The following is a 23,945-nucleotide window of genomic DNA, read 5'->3' as shown; positions in this document are numbered from 1 at the left end:
AATGATAAACCAAATTTAACAACCACACAAAAATTTAAAATTAGTGATTAACAAATTAGTGAAACAATTAAGTTGAGTTATCAATTTTTGGTCTAATTGTTTCCCTCTCACTTACAATCAATTTAACTATGAAACTGTTGAAATTTTAAAGGATAATCAACAATTAATGATAATCTAAATCACTCTTGGTTCAGTTAATTAATGATTAAAACAATGATAATTATTTTATAAACAATAGTGTTAATCATATTTTTAATTGCTCTAAATTGTTTCATTATTTTTTCTTGATTTATAAAAGTAATTAACTTAATTATTACTAAGTAATGATAATCAAAAGTTGATGACGTCCAATTGAATGGGAATTGATTGTTAATTTGGTGAATAAAAATAAAGTCTTAATTGTAACAATTAATTGTTTTAATATTAATACAATTATTATTATCCAATCAAAGCAATCACTCAACAGGAGATTCCGGTTAAATGATTAAATCAACTGAATTAATAACAATCATTTCAAGCTGTTAACTATATGGAGCTGTGATTAAATCTTATAGTCAATGATTAGTTAATCAAATATTAATAGTTAATAGTTAACAATCAGAATTAAGAAAAACAAAACAAAATCTATTTAAAGAAACCCTATTAATCCAATGTAATTGTTGGAGTTGATTATTTCTCATTTAATCATGATAATTAAGTCCAATTGATTAGGAAAATAATCAAATTAATTGTAAAGAATCAAAATTTAATCTCAATAATCAAAATTAATTAGATTATGATTAGGAATTAATGAAAGAATCAAATTAGTTTATTGAAATGGTTTCACTTTTATATTCATATTCATATTGATTGTTGTATATTAATTGTTACGATTTAATTGTAACTAATTGGGGTGAAATAATTGTTTCAGTATCTTTTTAATTGTAACAATTAACTATAATTATTATTAAAAGATTGTAATTGAAAACCCCAAAAGCAAATCAATTAACAATCATTTCTATGAACAATTAATTGTCCTCGTTCATTGTAACAATTATTTATTAACATCAAATGCTAATTGTTTAAGCTAATTAGTTAAATTAATTTTCCTGATTCATCAGCAATTTAATTGTTAACTCAATCAAATGAATTGTTGAAATGTATTTTAATCAATGATCATTACAATTTTATACAATTATAATAATTATACAAAGTCAAGTCAAAAAAAATCATGATTGACAATTAACAAGTTTTATGAGTGATTAACAAATTGTTGGATCTAATTGGATAATTAATAACATTTGATTAAATCTGAAATGAAAGTGATGATGGTGACAATTAACATATTGATTATTAAGAGATTATCTCAAATCAAATCAAAGTAAAGGAGTTAATTGTTACTGTTAATTACCACCATCATCCATAACAATTAACCATTATTTTCACATGTTATTACATTGGAATACATTTAACATGATTATTTTTACCATCATCATAATTATCATCCTTAATTATCATTACTATTAATAAATGAACACAATTAAGGTTCACAATTAATTGTATATATACGATCAAAGTGAAAAAATTTGATTACAATTAAAAATGATGATGGTGTTACAAAGTTAATAATAATAATATCAAAAAAAAGAGATGAGAATCAAATTAACTCTTCAACAATTAAGAATTTTTTTTCTTCATCACCATTATCATAATCATCATCAACATGATTAATTGTAAGCTAACAATTAAATATTAACACTTGATAACAAAACAATTTAAATACTACAAATACTGGCGATTTACTAATAACAATTAAGCTAATTTTGAATTAGTTTTGAAGGACATAAAACAGAAAAGGGTTTTTATCATTAATCATGATCATTTGATTTCTATCTCTTTTTTTTGATTCCTATTGATTAAGTTGATTGTTAATTGTGAAGACTTTAAAGTTGATAATTATGATGATGGTAATGTTGTTGTTAATACAAATGGCAGTAAATTGATAAACAAGAATCAGTTAATAGTAAAGATGATAAGTATATCACTCGGACGGAATCAAGTGAATTTAAATCAGATCATCAATCGGTATCAATGTGAAAGTTTAAACTTATTTTCCCAGTTTTTTGATTGTGATTAATTGTATTTTAAATGAGCATGAGATCGTTTCCAATTAAATGATGATTATGATGATGAGATTCGTTGATTGATAGTTAAAGTTGATTGTTACTTGTCGCCTTTAGTATATATAAAAAAAACTTGATAACTTGTCAAGTTGTTTCGTTAAAAGACAAAATATATTCACGAAAAATTCAACGAAACTTTGACAGTTTCCATCTATTGCTATATTCACCTCAACAGGTTAATTAATTAAAACGTGTTAGAAGATGATAATAGTTAATGAAGATGATGCTTTAACTTTGGTGGGAGGTGGGTTAACATGTAGGTGAGAAATCCTTCATTCTGACCATGAACCAGAAACGAAAGTTGAGTAATCGTTTTTGTAGGAGAGAGAGAGATGATGATGATGATGATAAATAGAAAAAAATTCAAATTCTGATGCAAATGAAGGTGATGATGAAGATGATTCTTTTTTATCATTCTCAATTGTGTTTTGTTTCTTGTTCCGCCAAAGATGAAGGGGTTGAAATGGTGATTATGATGACGATGATGATGCTTATCACCCTGAGATAATCAAGATAATTGTTGTTTGTTTATATATAAATAAGACTTTCCATCAGGCTGAGTGATTAGATGAATATCTCATGACTGTACTCGACATTTTGACAGCCATTTTGTTGATCTGAACAGTAACCTGGTTCTGGAATGATGGAAATAAAAATTAATTGTTAATTAAAAATAATTATCTTAGTCTGGAAATTGAATCAACAGAAAAAAAGGTTTAATTGTAAATAAGAAATAGTTAACTAACCAATCTTTGATGATGATGATGATGAATACTTGGATAACTGTTGATGTTTGGATACATTTAAATCTTCCCAATTATTGTTACCATTTTGATCTGTTACGGGAAAACGTGAAAGTTAATTGTTGTCCATCATAATTAACCAATTTATTTAGATGTAAAATCGTTAAGAAGAGTTGATGAAGCAATAAATTTACTTACATAACCATAATGGTTCAGTAAATTGTTCAGTTCTGATAAAATTTGTCTTCGGATCTAATATTGATAGACATTCATCTCGTTCAGATCTAATGAATGAAAAAAGTTAATACAATCAATATTAATTGTGGTTGAATAAATTAACTTAATTGTTCAGTTATGATTGAAATATTTTATATACAATATCAATATAACAATAACAGTCGTTAAGATTATAGTGTAAAAAAAAGTTAACCAAGTTTGAAAGTTTTTTTCTCTCTTCGTAGTAACTTAATTAGACTAAATTAACTGAATTAACTAAATTAATTACGTACATTGAAGTGAAATTAAGGCAATATTCAATTCGTTTGCCACAATTGTTGTGAAGAAATGTTAACTTAACCAAATTCTTATAAATATCCGGAAGTTTACAGTTGAAAATATTTCGTTCTTTAGTATCTGGACCAATTTTCCGCATTTGAACCAAGTCTCGAAAACAATAATCGTAAACCGTTAACTCTTCCCTGTGAGGATGGATAAAGAAATTAAAATAATTACAAACAATTGAAACGATTAGATTATTTTATCAAGAGTATCATACAAATCAATCAACTCTTGAAAAATATCAACTATTGGGGAAGACCAAAAATCTTGTCACTTGCTCTTGATTGTTATTGATCTGAGAAAATTAAATGAACCATTTAAGAGTAACAATTAACTATAGATCATAATAATAATCATCATCATCATTAATATAATAATAATAATAATAAAAGAAAACTATTATTATATCATTAAATTGAACTTGATCTTGATTTATTAATTTGATTTCTTGTGATCATTATTTTTACATAATAACAATAAGAGTTAAATTTTACACTTTTAAAATTAACAGCTAACATTAAATTAAAACTAAATTAAATATTATCATCATGATTATGATGATAATCCAAGTTAATCTGATTGTACTCCTCTTCATTTTAATCATCATCATCATGAAGATGAAGGTAATAGTTTCAAGTGATATTAATGTAATCATAATAATACAAATACATAAACACACACACACATGACTGATTAACAAGATCAGAAAAAAATTAACTAATTTGTTTTCCTTAATTTCAAACTAATCTGTTTCAAGGTTTACCTAATATTATTATTTTATAATCATCTAATGTTAATCATAATCAATCTAATCTCAAAATCAATGTAATTATTTAGTTATTAAATTGATAGGTTTTGAAAAGGGAGGAAAAGGAAATAAGTTTGAAACAAAAAATACTAAAAGGTAAACAAAAATGTTAACATGTTAGGATAATGTAATTGCATAAATTAATATGATTAAATTGATGTGATTAATATGAGAGGAAGATGATGGAGCAATTAAGATTGTAGATGATTAAAGATGATCAACATGATTAGATTGGTAATATGGTGATTAGTTAATAATTGGATTACAAGGGTAAATCTGGAAAGGTGAAGGATGTTAGTGAAATAGGCACACAAAGAGTAATTGATTAATCTAATTGTTCATATTGATCATGATGATTAAGGGAGAGAGAGTTAAGGATGATAATAATGATGATAAATTACCCTTTTTTCTTGCTTAATAAAACCATGTCACTTAATATTGATAAAACATTTGATGAATTAGACCAGTGAGGAGCACGAAAGGTGCCAATCAAAAGTGTCGACTGTGTTTCCGGTTTTAATCGGGTTATATCATAATTGTTGATTAACCATCGAGGCTCATTAAGGGATAATCCTTTCATTATGGTGGATGAAGAGGAGAATTTTAATTTTGACATGAGATCCAAATATTTGTCATATTGATTAGCGGCAGTGTTACAATCTTTAACTAATTGATCGGTTGCGATTAGTGTTCGTTTACAGGATCGATATTGAATTGTTTCAGGTGAGAGACGACGGAGAATGGCCTCAACTAGAAGTGGGTATCGGGTTACCCTTTGAACTGGTAGAAGGAGAAATGAGTGTAAGGTTAACCCTTGACAGATTGGATCAGATTCTAATTGTCGGATGAGTTGGTTAAATTTTGAGGAGAGTTGAAGTTCCCGAAGGGTTGATTCTTGACGACGTTTAAAACGACAATAGGTTATGTAGGGTGCGAAATGATTGTATGCATAGTCAACAAGAATATCGCAAACATCAGATAGAATGATATTCTGTTTCCATCGAATCTCAAGAATATTCATCAAATTGTAAGAAATGTCACGAATCACATGAATATTGGAAAATAGATCAGCCTTACGACGAGGATCAAGAAATGTGGGATTGGAAAGAGTCAAATTATTCGCAAAATGATTGACTAGAATGTCCAAACTTCGAAGGTAAGAGGCTTCTGATGTGATCACTTCGAAAAGTGCCTCTTGCAATTGTCGCTGGGTTGGTGAGAGATCACGATAAAGTCCAAGTTCACGAACTTGTGGTAATTCACACCAGAGCATTCGAGCACCATTACGAATTAATTTCATTGATTGTTCATTTTGTTGCTGTAAATACTGTTGATAATTAACACTTTTAGTTGGTACCCGTTGTTGTTGCTGTTGTTGGTACATTTGATTGGCATATTGATCTCTATGTTCAAATGCAATTCGCGGATCACTAAATTTCCTTTGTAAATCACTTCCATTGAAAGTAGTAATTATTTCACGATCAGGTGTAGTTGGTCCAGAATATGATTGATAACCTTTTCGACGAGAATCAAGAGTTGATACACTTCGAAATGGTTTAACCAATTGAGGAGAATAGAGTCTTTCATCGGTGGGTAATACACGAGAACAAGATAAATTTGAGGGTCGACGTTTAACCGATGAAACATTCTTTGGACTATTATTGTTGGTATTGCTCTTTATCGTATTATTATTGTTAACATTATTGGCATTCTTGGTTAGAACATAAATATCAAGATTCTCTTTCAAAGAATCCATTGTTCGACTGTTAACTTGAGAGAGTAAACCATTTTTATCAACAATTGGTGAGTATTGACGATAAGAAGTTAAATTGATTGTTGCATCTTCCATAGGTAAAAGTGTCTTCAATTGTTTCCTAGGTAAACCGTGACGACCATTATAATCAACAATTTTACCATTAGAATCAATGAAACGAGCAATTGATGATTTAAATCGTAAACTACGATGAGGTGATGAACTACGACTTCGAGGCGTTTTAACAAAATTATGATTCTGATGCGGATATTGATGTTGTTGTTGATAATTAGGGTGATTATGGGAATCAAGTAACTGATTAACAGACCGACCAGAATCTCTTAATGAATGTCCAGTGTTGTTGTTGTAAGAATTGTGTTCCAATGAATGACTTTGGGAAGCCATTAAATTACCGGTTGATTGTGATGATGAACCATTTGAAGTTGATGATAGGGTTGATGATGAACCATTGTTGGGGTCAAATTGTGTAGTAGATGATGATGAAGATGATGATGATGTTGGATTAAGAACATGTGATGAATGAGAGTATTTCAGATTATTACCATGGGAGTTTATGTTGTTGTTGTTGATAGAGATACTTTTGTCCAAGAATCGTCTTAATCCTTTATGAAATGATTGATGACCATTGGTTATATTACTAACGGCACTGGTAGAGCAAATTTTGCTTGGGATAATTGTTGATCCACCGCCAGTACAATTATTATGATGAGAGATTAACTCAGGTGGTGGTGTACTTGAGGTAACATAGGGATACATATAGGGAGCAATTGATGAAGACGAAGGATTAACAAGATTTTCAACTGATTGACATTTTCCACCACCGATAATACAAGACGATTCACTTGTTAATCCTTTCATACCTCCTCCTCTTTTAGGTAGAGATTCAAATTTTGTTAAATAGATTTCACCTCGTTGATGATGGTAAATAAATTGTTGAGGGTTAATTGTTGATTGTTGACCACCAACAACAGTGAACGTTGTAATGTTACTCTTGTCAAGATTGTCTTTTTTAAAACATGGCTGACCAAGTGGGGTAGTCATCTAACCAGAAAACACTTGGAATTACGTTGACTTTGAAAATCTTTTGTTTCACAATGTTGAAGGGTGATGATGATGATGATGATGATGATGATAGAATAGAATAGAACAAAACAAAACAAAAATGGAAGAACAAATTTCAAAAAAGAGAGAGAAAGACAAAAGGTGAATATCAATGTTTCTCTTGCAAGGATCACAAGGAGACTGAGAGGGAGTCGATGAAGATGATTTTCTGTATATTTGCTGTGTTCAATTTCACTAATTGTGATTAACAATTTAATCTTGTGAACAGAAGAAAGTAACAGAAGAGAAAAATGTTCTCTTTTAAGGTGAAAACAATCAGGCGACAAGAAGATTAAATTCGCGGGAACAAGTGGAACCAGAAGAAAACAGTAGCCACCATTTTGAATGTTCCCAGTTAAAGATATTGATTTTTCTCTCGATTAACAACAATAATTAATTACAAGGTTAATTTGATAATAATGATGATGTTTAACAACAATAAAAAGAGAAAAGAAAAAGATTGTGGAGACAAAAGAAAAGAGAACAACAACAAATTGTAATCTTCTTTTTCTTTCCTCTATTCGTGATTCAGGTTATAAGGTAAACAGAAATTTCAACGGTTTTACTGTTGAAGAAAGTCGATTATTTTGAATTTTCTTTTTTATCACCAACGCCTTCCAATATTGGATTAATTTGGAATAGAATTTGTTGAGAAAATTCTAATTTTGTGGCTTCTTTTTAAGGACACAATCACAATTTAAAAAGTAACTTAATATAAATACGAAAACATAATCAACACCTTCAACGTTACTGTTAAGTGAAGGTAGTGGTTGTTATTGTTGTTGTTTCTTTCCAATTGTTCAGTGTTGTGAGATGATTTTAATTATAATTAATTAGTAAATTGTGTGTGTATATTTATGAGTGAGTGTATTATGAATAACAGTTAATGTGTAGATGATGATGATTATCACAAATTTGATGGAAATTGTAACACAATTAACAAGAAAAATAATTTCGATTCTCTTTCTCTTGGTGAACTGATTTCATGGATACAGGTGATTGAATGTTTTATATAAGGGTTAAGATGATATAAATTGATTTGTAGTAAGAAAAATGTGTGTGTGAGAGAGAGAGAGAGAGAGAGAGATGATGATGATGATGATGATGAATTAATCATCCACTTAATCTTCCTTGGTGGTTATGATGCTGGTTATGATTTACACATCGACTCACAAAATACTATCAACACAATGTGATCACTTCCTATGGAACCCAAATGAATATGAAAACATATTAAATTGTTGATTATTTCATTGAGTAGAATCAACTGATTGGTGAGAGTTAATTACTGGAGGGTTATGAGCATCATGATTTACTTAGGAGAAAAAGGAATCAATCACTGAGAGTTTAATCACCAGAAATGTTTTAATCTTCGCGGATAATCAGTTGTTTCTGGTTTTGTTGTTGTTGTTGTTGGAATGATTGTCATGTATATTTGTCATTTTCTTTCAATTAGAATCACAATTTAACGGACAATTAGGTAGAGAGAAATTTCCACTTGTTTACCTGAATGTAAAAAAGAAAAATATTTCAAGGAGAAAGAAATTAGTAAATTGTTGATGGTGAAAATTTGATTGTATTCTCATATTGAGACTTTGTTGTTTTCTCTCAACTGATTATTATGATTACAAGTTGATTGTTAGGTTCAATTGATTTTCTATCAATTTCTCCGTATAATTGATCAACTTTTTTTTTGTTCTCCAACTTTGACAATTAAGATAAATCATTTCTCTTTAAAATCAAGAGAATAGTTTAAAGGTTTAATCAACTGAATTAAAGGTGAAGAGAGAAAAACAATTGATGAATTTTACTTGAGAGATTTTTTGTTTCTTCCATCTCTCTATTGATAATCCAATGTTTTATCAATTCTATTGACAATTAAAGTGGATTGTTAATTGTTGTGGAACCAATGAAATCAACTCAGATTCTTCCGAGTGTAAGAAATTAAGAGAAAAGCAAAATATTAATACTTACCATTTAAATTATATTCCAATTGTTGAATAACACTTTTTTTCCTCAATCACTTAAAATCCAGTCAACTGTTTAGATTTGCGATAAAAGAAAAGAAAAATTAAATTATAATCATCAGCATCTTAATTATTCCTTGAAATGATCAGTTAATCAACGACTACAATTAAAATATCACAATTGAGTGTATATATTGTTTCAACTATTGTAACAATAAGTGTGGATCAATACCTAATACCTAAAGGTAAGAAACAATTAGTCTCGGTGATGAGAATTACACTTTAATCAACTATCATTAGAATTAATTGATTAGACACTTGTTAGCACAGTATATAAATACATTAATTGATTAACAATTAACAATTAGAAAGGTGTTGAAAACCGTTAATCAAATTAAATTAACTACATAAAAGAGACAATCAAATGGTTGCTGTTTGTTTACATCAACAGAAACATTGGAAATACAATTTATAGTTTCAACGGAAAAACATTCACACAAATCAAACAATAACATTGATTGTGATTTTCACAATTTACAATACAATTAACAAAAAATGTACACACACACATACCTGGTTAATTGTTGAACACAGTTGAGATTAAATTAATTACACAATTTGAAAAACAAAAACAATGGAAATTTGTGTTTACAATGATAAAGAAACGGAAAATGAAAATAACCGGTAACATGCAAATGAGATTTTCAGTTAATTTGAAAAGAGAAACAAATTGCTGGTTAATTGTGATTCGATTTCTAATTTCTCCTGGTGATTAGTTGATTGTGGTGAAATTCAATTAAGGTGAAATTTGGGAATCTCAATGAGAACACAGGTAAATATGAAAAGAAAATAAAGAGAATCGACTTGAGGGACTAACAGTTGAATTAAAAGAATATCAGAAAACCGGGAATAGAATAGAATAGAAACTTTTAAATTCTCTCTCTCTCTCTCTTTATTTATCATCATTCGTCTTCTTTTATCATCTGTCTCTCTTTCTTTTTCTCTTTCTTTCGGCTTCTGGTTTTCTCTTTTCTCTCTCTCTTACCTTTATTTTCGGTTAATCTTTTCTCTTCTCCTGGTCAACTATTATCATCTTTTTCCTATGATAATTTCTGTTGATTGTTGTTAACCTTCACTGCGAATACAATGAAATGTCAATGATCGTGAGGGAATTTTTTCCATTCACAAAAAAAGAAAAAGAAACAATTTAATTCACTCATTTGCTATTAAAATTAATTCTTCTCCATCATATTAATTGACCGTTTCTCTTGTTAATGATTGTTGGACATTTAACGATCTCGAAACTTGGATCGTTTCAATTTCTCTGGTCACTAATTATAAACATTTAGAATACTTTTTAATACTTTTGTTAATTGTTGATGACCAGTGGAGATAATTGACCATTTCAACTGTCGAAAATTTTTTTCATTTTCTTTTCGTTAAACCAGCAATTTAATTCACTGATGAGTTAAATCACCGAGATAATTATAACCTTAATTTCATTAGAGTTAATTGTTTGGAAGGAGATTTAAGTTTCTTTTTATTTGGAGCAACAATTAACTAATAATCTCCATTGATTTCAACTGATTTAACCATGAAAATAATGTTCCTTTGATCAATCTAATCAATGAATTGGTTGAGTTGAGTTTAAGTTAATTGAGATGATTTAGTAAATTGTATTCTCTTTTTTTTTCATTCATCTTTTTCCTTTTTCCTTTGTACCAAACAATCAAAATTTGTAATCAAATTGTAATCATTTCAATCTTTTCATGATTGATTAAAGGTAATCGGGTGATTATTGATTAAGAGCCATTAGGTGAAAGACTAGAAAATCAGAACGATTTGTTTCTTTCAATTGTTAGAAAATCAAATCAACAAATTAAAGGAAAATATTTAATTTCCGATGAATTATTTTGACCTTTTTTTTTGGAATTTGACCCAAAAATCGCTTTAGAAAACCATAATTGTAAATAGTATTAATAAATCAATTTACGATTTGAATTTATAAATACGATCAAAATTAAACATTTCGATTAACTGTTTCTAGAATTTCTTAAATATTCAATTATAAGTTAAGCGATCATGTTGATCCAGATAAGGCTAAAAATGTACATTATGTACCTGAAGACCAACAGTTATTGATGTCTTCGAATCCTGAGTTGACTGTTGTTCGCGATCCAACCAGATATTATTTTCGCTATTGCGACCAGCCGTATGCGTGCCGTCGTTCTGGTCGTCGACATGAGATGGACACTAGTAAGTTTCCTGGTTCGGCCAATCATGTGTGCGTTTCGGGGTGTGATCCAAATTATATTGGTGATCGACCTTACGTCCCGGCTCCTTATGGACGAGCTGGTCGCAAAATGCCAGGCATTTAATGCCTTCTCGCAAACTACGACAACCATAAGGCTCCTTACTCTTTGATAAAAAGCATGTTACCAGTGCCTCCATCTATTGGTCGTTTTTCAAGTGACAAAAAATTCATTTTAATTTCTTGAACGAAATTAAGAAATTTAAATTAACAGTTAACTTGATGATTTACAATGTATATTAAAATGTTTTAAATTAAATTGTAGTAATTTGAAGACTAATTTGAGAAATTGATTGTTATCAATTACTGTTTGATTGAAAAGATTGAAACTACAGTTACAATTTCATTGATTAAGAGATTCATGTAATCAGAGTTTTAATCGATTCCATCTTAATTTGATTGATAATCTTGTATTTGATTTTAAATAAACAGTCAAAACAGATTTTAATCAGAATAAATGATTTAGTTTTTAATTATCTTAACATAAAATATAAGATTTTTGAGATAAAAGTGTAAAAAAAACGTTAAACAGAAAATTGGGATGAAAATGATTATGATCACATTTTTGATTAATTGACAATCATTGATGTTTGAGATGATTAATAATTAAGATCACTTAGTGATTTCAAGTTTTAATGAAAGAGAAAATGATTAAACAGCAAACTTAGATGAGAGATTTAAGTTAACTGGTAATCAAGATGATCGAGTTGAATGATAATCAATAACCAAAGATGATTCTGTTACTAATATAAAATTACTTCAAGTCGTTAATTGTGAAACGAATTGTTAATTAGTTGATTTGTTTTGGCAGAATTTTTTCTCTCTTTTAAAAGGTGTTTATATGCTTGTTTACATTGGGCCAGATTATCGAATTGAGGATCATCTTCATCATCTTTATCTTCTAATCCAAGTGCGTACATGTTTCGATGGATTAGTCCAGCCTCTCGAAATATTTGATCTACTTGAAAGGTATAAGCTTTTTCGGCGATTAGTTGATTGAGTCTGAGAGTTTCCAATAGATCCCATTTGGAACGTAGATTCTCATCCAGTGTTGGATAGACTTTGATATTTTTGGTATCACAGATTAACGGAGTTTGAAAGTATAACTCGTAACGACAGAGATCAGGTTCGGTTGCATTGATAAGCCGATTCGAGGAACCACAAATTGGATAGACTTTAACTCGTCGACGTATTTGTCCAGTTTTCGATGAGCATAAATCACCATCACGATATTTCATTGAGAGAAAAGTGTTATTACCGATTGACCATTCGCCTGACCAAATACCGAGAACACCTTCAAATCGAGACCAGTTACTTGTGGTCTCATGTTGGGTCACATTTCGAAAGGGACAAAATCGATATTGATAAATTTCATCTAAATAAGTGAAACATTGGTTTTCCAAAAGCCGAAGAGCCGATGGACCAGAAAAATTAGCCGGTGGTTTAACGGTAGCCAATGATTTAGGTGACGGAGTAGAACTGGAACAAAAGATAATTAAACAAAAACACAAAATCAATTAGAAGTCTTTTCTTTGGAAAATCAATCAACTGAGAAAAATAAACTACACCTAATTAAACGTGAAGTCTCACTCACAATTCTGATTGGAATTGGATTAGTTAAATTGTCTACACTTTTGATCAAAGAAACGGCCACAATTGTAATCCACAGGCAACCCAGTTGTATGATCATGATTAAATCGTACTCCTTGGTTGCCTGATTTAAATTGACATGGACCAAGAAACAGTAACAATAATCAAACCAATAAGTCAACAATTAACCGAACGATAATAGTCTGAGAACGTATTTGAACTGATTAACACAAATCACGGTGAAAATGAAACAAGAAAATTACAATTTTACAAAACACTAAAATGCAATAAGGATAAAATCGTAACCATTGTAATCAAATTTAACTGTAAACATTAAGAACATTGGAATTAACTAGTTCGCTTTCAATTACAAGATTTAGTGTAGATTTACAGGTATCAAAAGTATTAGAAGGAAAAATAAGATGAGAAACAGGAAAAAAAGAAGTTGAAAGCAAATTGTTGAATTAGTTTCGGAGAGAATTGATTGTTTTGATGATCATAACAATCAATTCTAAATGATGGTTGTTGTTGAGTGAAACAAACTAGTGTTTAGAATGAGATTGATTCTAACTCTCGTCGAACAAAAAAAGTATATAATGAATATGAAGATAAATAAATGATAACATGTTAAGAAGATGAAGAAGACAAGCAGATGAGAAGATAAGAGATAATTCTTACTGGAGGGAGAGAGAGAGAGAGAAGAAAAAAGGTTGACGTGTGGAACCTAATTTCAAGGTAATTCAGAGAGAGAGAGAGAGAGAGAGAGAGAGAGAGATGATGATGATGAGAGATGAACATTTGCTGGATTGAAAATTGGCGAAAATATCGGTGACCTGACTTTCGGGCTTTTGTTTATAACGATTTTCATAAAGGGTGTTTACTTTAAAAACGTCCATAAAAGAGATAAGAAAACAACATAGGCAAAGGTGAGAGATAAAATTTAATCTAACCTTTTACCTGTTACTTTGCTATCTCGTTTATGGAAGTTTTTAAAGTAAACACCCTTTACATTGATTGGTGACCATTGAAGAACAGATGATAATCATCATCTGATTCAATTCTCTATCATTATCAGCATCATAATCTTTCTTTCCCTTATCACAATTAACCGTTAGGAATCACATCCTGGTTAATCCTTCTCAACTTTTCCATTATTTGGCTTTTCATCTTCATCTTTAGAATAAAATTTTCTTTTTCTTTTCCTTTTCTCCATCTTTCAAATCTCCATCTTCTTTCCAGGAACCTTTGTCTTCCATGGTTTCTTTCTTTTTCATCATCATTTATATTTCCTTCTTCTGATTAGAATGTGATCAAACATTGGATACCTTTTCCATCACTTCAATTGGAATACATGGTTTTGATTATTTGGTCCAAAAAGAACAACTTGATTCACACAACAAAATCAATTCTATTGTAAATTGAAAGAGAGAGAGAGAACAAGGTTGGTAATTTATTCTCAATCAATTTTTAGATCATTAATTGTGTTTCCAATATTCAATATTCCATTTTCCATATAAAAGGCGAGAGATTTTCTGTTGAGAAAAAAAAAGAAAACACAAAATAATGGGTTAGACTGTAGGTAGATCTTTAAATATACAGAAAATTTAATTCGATTGAAGAAAATAAAGGTTACCATTTGTTTCCAATCATCATAATCAAAATGATTAATTCTAAATTGGGATCATCAAGCTACCTAATTAACAGGTAAAAGAACTTCAAATGATGAATGTTAGGCCTTCGATTGTCCAGAAGAAAACGAGGAAAATGATTCACTTGATTTCGTTGTTACTTCAAAATCGTGAAGCTGATGACCTTCTTTCGTTAATTGTTGATTAAATTCACAATTAAGGGAATTACAGTGATAATTTGGTCTAAAATAGAGTAACAATTGAGTGACAATCAACAATTAATTACATTGATCATGAAAAGTGATACAAATAACATTGATTTTTATATCTTTTCAATGGACAAACATTAACAACAAATTAATGATTCTAATTGTCGATAGATGATGACAATTAGATTTAGTTGACGATTTTTGTCTTGATAATTAGAAATTATTATAACTAATTAACCTGAAGGAGAAAATTGAAAAACCATTGAAAAGATTAAATGATTAAGTGATTAGACTTAATTGACATTTGATCTTCAATCGGAAATTAATTAATTAGTGGCCAATGTGATTTTCTTTGGACAATTGATGATTAATTGTAATTTTGGAAAATCAAAAACATACAAACAATTAACTCTCTAATATCCTTTTAATTGTTATTAGGTAATTTAGATAATGATTGATTGATAGAATGGCCAGAAAAATAAAGTTGATCTATTGTAGGCAATTAATTGATTGGAATCGATAGAAATTGATTAAGAGAAATAATCAAATCTCGAGAGTAAAAATGATTAAATTGTTCCATAAGTTCAGTAATCAAATTAAAAGAAATTTAATCCAATAAAATGGTTACCATTGTCAAGGAAACTATAAATTAACCAAGAAAAATTGATTAAGTTAACGATTTTAAATTACAATTAGAATGATCGATTGAAATAATGGCTAATCAATAATTAATTGTTCAATTTAAGAAGATTAGCTCAATGGGTAATTTCATTTGAATCAATTGATTGTTTTCATGGAAATTATCAAGAACTCAAGTAACTGTTTTAAAGTTTTATGAGTAATCTATTGGTTTCAACAATTAAGAGTTTCGATTGTTGTATAACTGTTGGAGAAATTAAATAATAAATGATTAATCAACTGGTTTACAAAAAAAGAGTTGATTCTGAGACCAGAACAAGTTATTCAATGATGATTGAAAAATGAGCAAATTTAACCATAAATACTAGTATTTATGATACAATTGTTATAAGTATATCATGATACACAGAGTTAATTGGGTGTAACATTCAACAATCTATAGAATTAACAATCAACAATCTAACGGAATTGGGGATTTGTGAATATTGATTAAATATCTCTCTCTTTCTATTGTGATCTTACTCTCTATTTAAACATGATTTGAGGGAAAAATAAAACCAAGAGAAAGAGAAAGAGAGAGAGAGAGAGAGATAAAATTGTATAATAATAATCAAATTAAAGGATAATAATTAAAACAGGTAAACCAATAAAAGAATAATTTAAGAATTGATTGTAACACATTAAATTTTTCCGAGAAAGGTGAACACATCAACAAGGAATTGTATTGGTTTCTTCATCGGTGACAACGATTGACGAATCCACTCAAAAAGGTTAATCGAAATATTCAAGATGAATCTTCATCTTCTAATCTTTATCCCAAATTAGAATTGGTTTACTGGGGTAACATTGACCAAGCTGATGGATAATCAAAACGTTGATTGAGGCTGATTGTTACTCCAGGAAACATTGGCAATCATTTCCCATTTGCCCGATTTGTTGAGTAGACAATTTGAATGGGCAAGATAAGGATACGACAACATGTTGTTGAAATGAATTCCAGTTTGGTAATTCTTTGCCAATTAACATTCGGGTACATGAATCCAAGGAAGATGCATGAGCAACAATTAAAATATTCCCTGAATTTGTAGATGAAATGATATTCTGAACAATTGTATGACACCTTGAATAATAGTCAGTGTGACTTTCATTTATGTGAAGATTCAATAAATCTTGTGAGATTATCGATGGTACATAATCAAGATTAATATTCATCCCTGTACCAGCAGCAGCTTCTTTAGGAGATAACCAAGTGGGTAAAATATTAACATGATCACCCAAATACTCAAATAATCCTGGTTCAATGTTAACAGCCAGAGTTTCATTAAGACCAGAACCTTTCAGGATATTGTGACAGGTTTGTAAACATCGTAAAGCTGGACTACAGAAAACATGATTTATCTCAATCGCAGGATCACTTAGAGCTTGACCGAACAAGAATCCTTGAAATTCACCTAAAATAAAAAAGAATAAAATTAACAAAACAATCAATTAAAATTCGAAAGAAGCACCAAAAAAAAACAATACAAATTCAACACAGGAAAAAGGAACCAAAAGACAAAAAGGATTCTCACAACTACAGGAAAAAGGAAGAAAATTAGAATCAAAAGAATATAAATTTAACATTTTTCTTTTGTTTCCTTGATGTTGAGTTAATGATATTTTTACAATTTTAACGGTAAAATTTATATTCCAATTCTTGATTCAGTCTCAGTTTTGATTCCTAATTCTTGAAACATCAAACCATTAATTCCAATTTGATTTCTGTATGTGAATTAAGATAGAGAGAGAGAGAGAGAGAGAAAGATGATTAACATTATTATTATCATCAGAAAATAATCAGGAAGAGAGAATATTTTTTTTCTATTCTTCCATATTCATGATAATTTTAGAATCTAATTTGGTTCATAAAAATCTATTATTATTCTTATTAATTTGGTTAAATAACTAATTATTCACTCAGTTTCTTACCTTCTTATATTTTCTATTGAATTTTGTTCGAATTTTCAAACAATCAAATCGAAACTTCTGTTTTAACCAACTTCATGTTTACCACCAATGATTTTCGTTTTGACTGTTTTCTGCTGCGTTGCATGGAAATGTCATACAATGATCAACATCAACGTATTTCCACCAAACGATATTTATAAATGTCAACATTTCAATTAACTCTTGATTTGATCTTATATAAAAAAAAATCGATTATCGATAGATCATTTTCAATTTATTTCTATTTCCTGTTGTCATTCTTTCTATATATATATATATATATATATATATATATATTGATGTAATTCAATTGACGATGATGAATTAGGATGAAACCAAAATTCGTGATCATTATCATAGTCATAGATTATCTTTTGGCTAATTTGATTCCTAAACTTGAGCGTCACGCCAAAGAGGAAAGTGATCATTTAAAGCGACATCTTCAAGATCAGGAGATTCTTATGGTCAAGTTTTCAAAGGATTTCATTGAAATTTCTATCATCATTACAATCTCCTGGAATCAATTGAGGTAAAAAGAAGGAGATATTAACATCTTCATCGTCAGGAGATAAAAGTTTAGCCTCATCTGAGCCATTCGCTGGTGGTAACAATTTAGATGATCTAAATAATGATAATAAAGATAAAAAAAATAAGAATAAAGTTAATAGTCAATCGAGTAACAATGGTAATAATAATAATGGTGATAATCCAACATCAAATCAACCAACGGCAATTCAACATATTATCAATAATCGTACCATTTATTCAACTGCATTGAGTTTAACAATTGCCATTGGAATTGTTTTATTGACAATCAATGGGCTAATCTTTGGAGCTGTTTATTATTATATTAATAAGCATAAAGTTGACAAGAATCGATCCAAATTTTCACCAGTTCGTTATGTAGATATACAATCAGGACTTGATGGCCCTTCAAATGGTACAACCAGTTTGGGTGAACATCATTATGCAGGTTTTTGTTGTGAAAATCATCATCTATGTCCATTCACAGCGGAAACAACATCTCACCATTTGTCACATCATCATATTCATCATGCAGATTCATCGTCTCCCTTACAATCACCACCAACGACTCAAGATATTCATCAGAATCATACTAATCTTCAGCAAACAACAAATACCTCATCAGGTTCATCTCATGTTAGCCTTCAACCTTCATCAAGTATCACAGTTGCCTCTTTAAATCAATCCTCATTGTCACCATCACCAGGAACACAGGTAATATCAGGTTCTCAACAGCAGCAGCAGCAACAACAACAATTAGCATCATCAAATCATCAAGGATCAATTTCCACTAATTGTTCCAATTGTGAATCAAAGGTTACCTGTCAATGTGATTCTTGTTACCATCAACAATCAATATGTGATAATGGTCATTGTCTTACAGTTATCCATGAATTTGATGAGCATCTTTGACATCAGGTTTCACCAATTGAAACTCAATTTTAATCACAATTTTTTGGCGACAAAACTATTAAAACGATTCAAACAGCTCAGCCCCAGGATATTTTCCGCCGGTGTAAGATGCAAAAAAAAACCAAGTTAAAGTTCTTGAATTTTTGCAAAATTAATCCACAAATTTGCAGGAAATACTATTAAACAAAGAGTTTGAATTTTCTATATGAACAGAAAATAATTAAACACAAATAGAGAAAACAAATTATTTCGTCCCAAGACTTTTACAAGAAAAAAAAGAAGATTACTCACAATCCCAATGGAATAATTGTTCCAGATGAATTTTCTACTATTTATTCTAAATAAAAATTAAATATAATCACTTCAGTTTCTCTTGTAATCATTAATTTGTCTCTCTAATCACAATTAAATTTAATTCCAATTTGGATTCGAATCCATCAAATATCCGAATCCACAGTTAAATTCTATTGTCAATAGATGGCGACAGGGAAAGAACATTTTCTCAATTCTCGACAAGAAGTAGAATTATTTTTCATTGTTCATTAGTTTTGTTTTCAATTGATTGAAAATCTGAAATAAATTTTTTGGGATCAAACAATTATTATTAATTAAAAAAGGACAAAAAGATCCAATAGAAATTAAATTCTGTTCTTAATTTTCTCTGTCTACTTTTCTGTCTATTTTTGTTTTCCTTTCTTTCCGATCTATTGGAATTTTAAATCGATTAAAAATCGATTTTGGTGATGAATTTGGTTTCATTTTAGTAAACAAAGGTTAATCAGTTGAGAGTTAAGATTAACATGATTATTAGTTTGTTTTATTTTTGTGTTCCCGTTAAATTAGTTAATGTTTAACTTTAAGATCATCAATCGACCTCTTTTGTGTTTATATCACTGGCAGAAAGGTAAGGTAACTTCGGAAAATATGACAACAACAATTGTAGATCAATATTCAACCATGGAAGCAAAATTTTCCCATATATCGACAATGGCGAGTTTTGTTGAGTTTTTTCAAAAAGGCAGAACTTTTCGACCAAAGAAAAAATTTGAACCCGGTACTTTACGTTACTCTTTACATAAACATGCCCATGCATCATTAAATTCAGGAATAAATTTAGTTGAAGTGGTTAAATTACCACCAAGAGAAAATCTTTCCGATTGGATTGCTGTACACGTTGTCGATTTTTTCAACCGAATCAACCTAATTTATGGTACAATAACTGACCATTGTACAGAGGAAACATGCCCAAGAATGTCGGGTGGACCTAAATTTGAATATCTTTGGGCTGATGGTAAAAAGTTTAAGAAACCGACACCACAACCAGCACCCAAATATGTTGGCTTTCTAATGGATTGGACGGAAGCTCAAATTAACAATGAGGACATTTTTCCCGTTAAAACCGATGTACCTTTTCCCAAAAATTTCATCCCAACCTGTAAGAAAATATTAACTCGATTGTTTCGAGTATTTGTCCATGTGTATATTCATCATTTTGACCGTTTGGTAGCCATAGGTGCGGAAGCTCATGTTAATACTTGTTACAAGCACTTCTATTATTTTGTCACGGAATTTGATCTGGTTTCAGAGAAAGAATTTGAACCTTTGGTAAGTAAACAAATTCAATGAATCAAATTAATTCCAATCTAATCAATCATCAGAACTGTTTTTCAATCTCTCTCTCTCTCTCTCTCTCTCTCTCTCTCTCTCTCTCTCTCTCTGTGTTCACAATTACAGACTGAATTAACTCGCAGAATTTGTCATCTATCATCACCCAGAACCTATGGTAATCATCAGAGATAAATAAATACAGTGACAACAACAAAAGTGTTTCCTGTTGATTAAATTTAACAATAATAATAATCCAACTCTAATTCAGTTTATCATCAACCTCATCATTTGTGGTCAAAGAATTACCTTGATTGTAATCAATTTATCTCGCTCTTTGACTGGGCATAGTTACTGACAAAAAGCAATCCATTGAAATCAAGTCATCTCTAAACACCAATCAATTTATATTTACGTATCATAATTATCATGGATCACGGTGCAAACCAAATCAATTTCATCTTCAATGGATAAATATTATATATACGCTGCCCCATCATCATCTCCATCATCATCTTCCCATCATCATCATCACCATCATCTTAAGTAATAATATAATGACAATAATGTAATAATTGATACCATTGATGATTTCCAGCAATCAATTGACTTACAAAAATCCTAACAGTTGGAATCAAATTTAACCAAATTTGATGAAAATGATTTACACATTTTCATTTAACAATATAATTGATAACAAAATCAGTTAATAGCTAATAAATTCTGATTATGATTAGAATTGTAATAATGAGAAAAGTAATCTAATCATTTTTACAAATTTCATCGAAACATGATCAATATATATTTAAGTGAATCATTTATTTGGTCCTATTGGTCAAATTTAATCACAATTTCCAATGATTCTGCTAAATTATGTAATTTTAATCATTAATTGTAAATGTAAACAGCAAAAAGTAACTTATCAATCTATTGGAAATGATTAAAAGTCACTCAGAACAATTTAATTTATATATTAATATATTCAGAAACTCTGATGATTAACATTAACTGGACATTAACTGACACTTGATGACCTCTTGTCTTTTTTTTGCAACTATTGTATCAACAATCAACTGAAATTAATTCATTTTATGCTCTATTTATTAATCATAATCAACTTGTATTTAATTTACTTTTAATTTGGTTCCCTTAATTGCTGGTAAATCATAATTGAAAATCTTCAATCTCTCACCATCAACCCGAATTGAATACAACCATAACGTCGTAATGATCAATATTAATATTAATAATAAAAATGAGCAAATTTAACCATAAATACTAGTATTTATGATACAATTGTTATAAGTATATCATGATACACAGAGTTAATTGGGTGTAACATTCAACAATCTATAGAATTAACAATCAACAATCTAACGGAATTGGGGATTTGTGAATATTGATTAAATATCTCTCTCTTTCTATTGTGATCTTACTCTCTATTTAAACATGATTTGAGGGAAAAATAAAACCAAGAGAAAGAGAGAGAGAGAGAGGATAAAATTGTATAACAATAATCAAATTAAAGGATAATAATTAAAACAGGTAAACCAATAAAAGAATAATTTAAGAATTGATTGTAACACATTAAATTTTTCCGAGAAAGGTGAACACATCAACAAGGAATTGTATTGGTTTCTTCATCGGTGACAACGATTGACGAATCCACTCAAAAAGGTTAATCGAAATATTCAAGATGAATCTTCATCTTCTAATCTTTATCCCAAATTAGAATTGGTTTACTGGGGTAACATTGACCAAGCTGATGGATAATCAAAACGTTGATTGAGGCTGATTGTTACTCCAGGAAACATTGGCTTGATCATTTCCCATTTGCCCGATTTGTTGAGTAGACAATTTGAATGGGCAAGATAAGGGATACGACCAACATGTTGTTGAAATGAATTCCAGTTTGGTAATTCTTTGCCAATTAACATTCGGGTACATGAATCCAAGGAAGATGCATGAGCAACAATTAAAATATTCCCTGAATTTGTAGATGAAATGATATTCTGAACAATTGTATGACACCTTGAATAATAGTCAGTGTGACTTTCATTTATGTGAAGATTCAATAAATCTTGTGAGATTATCGATGGTACATAATCAAGATTAATATTCATCCCTGTACCAGCAGCAGCTTCTTTAGGAGATAACCAAGTGGGTAAAATATTAACATGATCACCCAAATACTCAAATAATCCTGGTTCAATGTTAACAGCCAGAGTTTCATTAAGACCAGAACCTTTCAGGATATTGTGACAGGTTTGTAAACATCGTAAAGCTGGACTACAGAAAACATGATTTATCTCAATCGCAGGATCACTTAGAGCTTGACCGAACAAGAATCCTTGAAATTCACCTAAAATAAAAAAGAATAAAATTAACAAAACAATCAATTAAAATTCGAAAGAAGCACCAAAAAAAAACAATACAAATTCAACACAGGAAAAAGGAACCAAAAGACAAAAAGGATTCTCACAACTACAGGAAAAAGGAAGAAAATTAGAATCAAAAGAATATCAAATAAAAACAGATAATGATTCTAATTGTTCCACTGAAATTAATCTAATAAATTACATTGGAAAATTCTAAACAATTAAATGTCAACAATTAAATAAATTTTAGAATAAAAGAAAAACGATCATCCATAGCAACCAAAATGGAGGCAAAAGAAAACGATGACTAACAAAAGACTAAAAGAGAGGTAAAGGCTCAAAATAGCGAAATTAAAAGAGCGAAAAACCAATAAGTTAAGGTCACTAGCGCGAAAGTCAAAGTAGCGAATTTAAATTAACCAACTTACCATCTAAAAAATTTATTGATTCAGTGAAAAATATGATAAATTGCTGATAATCAACCATTTTTTTCGCTATCTTGACTCTCGCTCTTTTGATTTCGCTATTGTGACTTTCGCTTATATGCCCTTCGCTCAAATGAGCCCAAATCTTTTAGATAATTGTTATCTAGACAAATTAATCAATAAGAAGACAATCAGATATTAATCAAGATATTCAGTGGCCGATTTGTTTAGATAACAATTATCTAAAACCAATTGAATTTAGTTGGATTTTAGAGCTCAATCCGTTTTATTGTTGACACGCTTTATTTTTTTGTTCTTTTCTCTTCAATTAATCAATTGGACTTACCGATCGGGGTTAAAGGTGAATCATTCAAATAAGCTCGTGGTGGTCGATCAATTATTCTCCTTGGATGGTTCAGATCTTTGGGCGAATATTTTCCCTGTTTATCGAAACAACTTCTGATCCAATCTCCGAAAGCCAAATCCATACGTTCACCATGACGAACTGTTATTAATCTTCTCGGTGAGTTGACACTTTCCTCACCTTCCATTCCGCTGGTTAATCGTAATTTAGATCCCATGGTAACAGATTAACAATTAAGAAAAATATATTGATTAATATGA

The 23,945-nt window shown here is 29.6% G+C and overlaps 4 protein-coding genes and 1 pseudogene across 6 annotated transcripts; 1 reads left to right on the top strand and 4 right to left on the bottom strand.

Annotated features, from left to right (window-relative positions):
- Positions 1 to 1,125: 1,125 nt before the first annotated feature.
- On the bottom strand, positions 1,126 to 9,993 carry LOC128393076 (rho guanine nucleotide exchange factor 5-like). 2 transcript variants are annotated; one of them, XM_053353197.1, is made up of 7 exons: positions 9,687 to 9,993; positions 9,121 to 9,185; positions 4,673 to 8,652; positions 3,415 to 3,603; positions 3,104 to 3,189; positions 2,909 to 2,998; positions 1,126 to 2,797 (listed from the first exon to the last, which is right to left on the bottom strand). In XM_053353197.1, exons 3-7 carry the CDS (start codon positions 7,084 to 7,086, stop codon positions 2,727 to 2,729), a joined length of 2,850 nt encoding a protein of 949 aa, XP_053209172.1. In that variant the 5' UTR covers positions 7,087 to 8,652; positions 9,121 to 9,185; positions 9,687 to 9,993; the 3' UTR covers positions 1,126 to 2,726. The 2 variants fall into 2 exon arrangements, with proteins under 2 accessions (XP_053209172.1, XP_053209173.1); XM_053353198.1 differs by lacking the exon at positions 9,687 to 9,993 and adding an exon at positions 9,346 to 9,624.
- A 1,873-nt stretch (positions 9,994 to 11,866) lies between these two features.
- Positions 11,867 to 13,751, bottom strand: LOC128393126 (N-acetylglucosamine-1-phosphotransferase subunit gamma-like). The gene is made up of 2 exons (XM_053353253.1): positions 12,993 to 13,751; positions 11,867 to 12,903 (listed from the first exon to the last, which is right to left on the bottom strand). The coding sequence occupies exons 1-2, from the start codon at positions 13,112 to 13,114 to the stop codon at positions 12,192 to 12,194; spliced, it is 834 nt and encodes a 277-aa protein (XP_053209228.1). The 5' UTR covers positions 13,115 to 13,751; the 3' UTR covers positions 11,867 to 12,191.
- A 1,832-nt stretch (positions 13,752 to 15,583) lies between these two features.
- LOC128393127 (ubiquitin-associated and SH3 domain-containing protein B-like) lies at positions 15,584 to 17,209 on the bottom strand (annotated as a pseudogene).
- A 2,446-nt stretch (positions 17,210 to 19,655) lies between these two features.
- Positions 19,656 to 21,301, top strand: LOC128393237 (MOB kinase activator-like 3). Of its 2 annotated transcripts, XM_053353360.1 has the most exons (3): positions 19,656 to 20,348; positions 20,421 to 20,518; positions 20,648 to 21,301. In XM_053353360.1, exons 1-3 carry the CDS (start codon positions 19,760 to 19,762, stop codon positions 20,711 to 20,713), a joined length of 753 nt encoding a protein of 250 aa, XP_053209335.1. In that variant the 5' UTR covers positions 19,656 to 19,759; the 3' UTR covers positions 20,714 to 21,301. The 2 variants fall into 2 exon arrangements, with proteins under 2 accessions (XP_053209335.1, XP_053209334.1); XM_053353359.1 differs by having other exon boundaries at positions 19,660 to 20,518.
- Positions 21,302 to 21,743: 442 nt separating this feature from the next.
- LOC128393236 (protein UBASH3A homolog) lies at positions 21,744 to 23,904 on the bottom strand. The gene is made up of 2 exons (XM_053353358.1): positions 23,668 to 23,904; positions 21,744 to 22,880 (listed from the first exon to the last, which is right to left on the bottom strand). The coding sequence occupies exons 1-2, from the start codon at positions 23,900 to 23,902 to the stop codon at positions 22,258 to 22,260; spliced, it is 858 nt and encodes a 285-aa protein (XP_053209333.1). The 5' UTR covers positions 23,903 to 23,904; the 3' UTR covers positions 21,744 to 22,257.
- Positions 23,905 to 23,945: the final 41 nt, after the last annotated feature.

The sequence above is a fragment of the Panonychus citri genome, unplaced genomic scaffold, assembly GCF_014898815.1.
Source record: "Panonychus citri isolate SS breed McGregor unplaced genomic scaffold, ASM1489881v1 Contig00138, whole genome shotgun sequence".
In the NCBI taxonomy this organism is placed as follows: Eukaryota; Metazoa; Arthropoda; class Arachnida; order Trombidiformes; family Tetranychidae; genus Panonychus; species Panonychus citri.
This window is presented reverse-complemented; position numbering and strand designations above follow the sequence as displayed.

Excerpts from the sequence above, each read along its gene's own strand:
- LOC128393076 (XM_053353197.1), bottom strand. The coding sequence starts at position 7,086 with ATGACTACCCCACTTGGTCAGCCATGTTTTAAAAAAGACAATCTTGAC. Across the intron at positions 2,999-3,103 it reads TACTGAACCATTATGGTTAT|ATCAAAATGGTAACAATAAT; the intron begins GTAAGTAAATTT and ends TTCCCGTAACAG. Across the intron at positions 2,798-2,908 it reads ATCATCATCATCAAAGATTG|AACCAGGTTACTGTTCAGAT; the intron begins GTTAGTTAACTA and ends CCATCATTCCAG.
- LOC128393126 (XM_053353253.1), bottom strand. The coding sequence starts at position 13,114 with ATGATCATACAACTGGGTTGCCTGTGGATTACAATTGTGGCCGTTTCT. Across the intron at positions 12,904-12,992 it reads GAGACTTCACGTTTAATTAG|TTCTACTCCGTCACCTAAAT; the intron begins GTGTAGTTTATT and ends CTTTTGTTCCAG.
- LOC128393237 (XM_053353359.1), top strand. The coding sequence starts at position 19,760 with ATGTTTAACTTTAAGATCATCAATCGACCTCTTTTGTGTTTATATCAC. Across the intron at positions 20,519-20,647 it reads AGAAAGAATTTGAACCTTTG|ACTGAATTAACTCGCAGAAT; the intron begins GTAAGTAAACAA and ends TCACAATTACAG.
- LOC128393236 (XM_053353358.1), bottom strand. The coding sequence starts at position 23,902 with ATGGGATCTAAATTACGATTAACCAGCGGAATGGAAGGTGAGGAAAGT. Across the intron at positions 22,881-23,667 it reads TTCACCTTTAACCCCGATCG|GTGAATTTCAAGGATTCTTG; the intron begins GTAAGTCCAATT and ends TTTTTATTTTAG.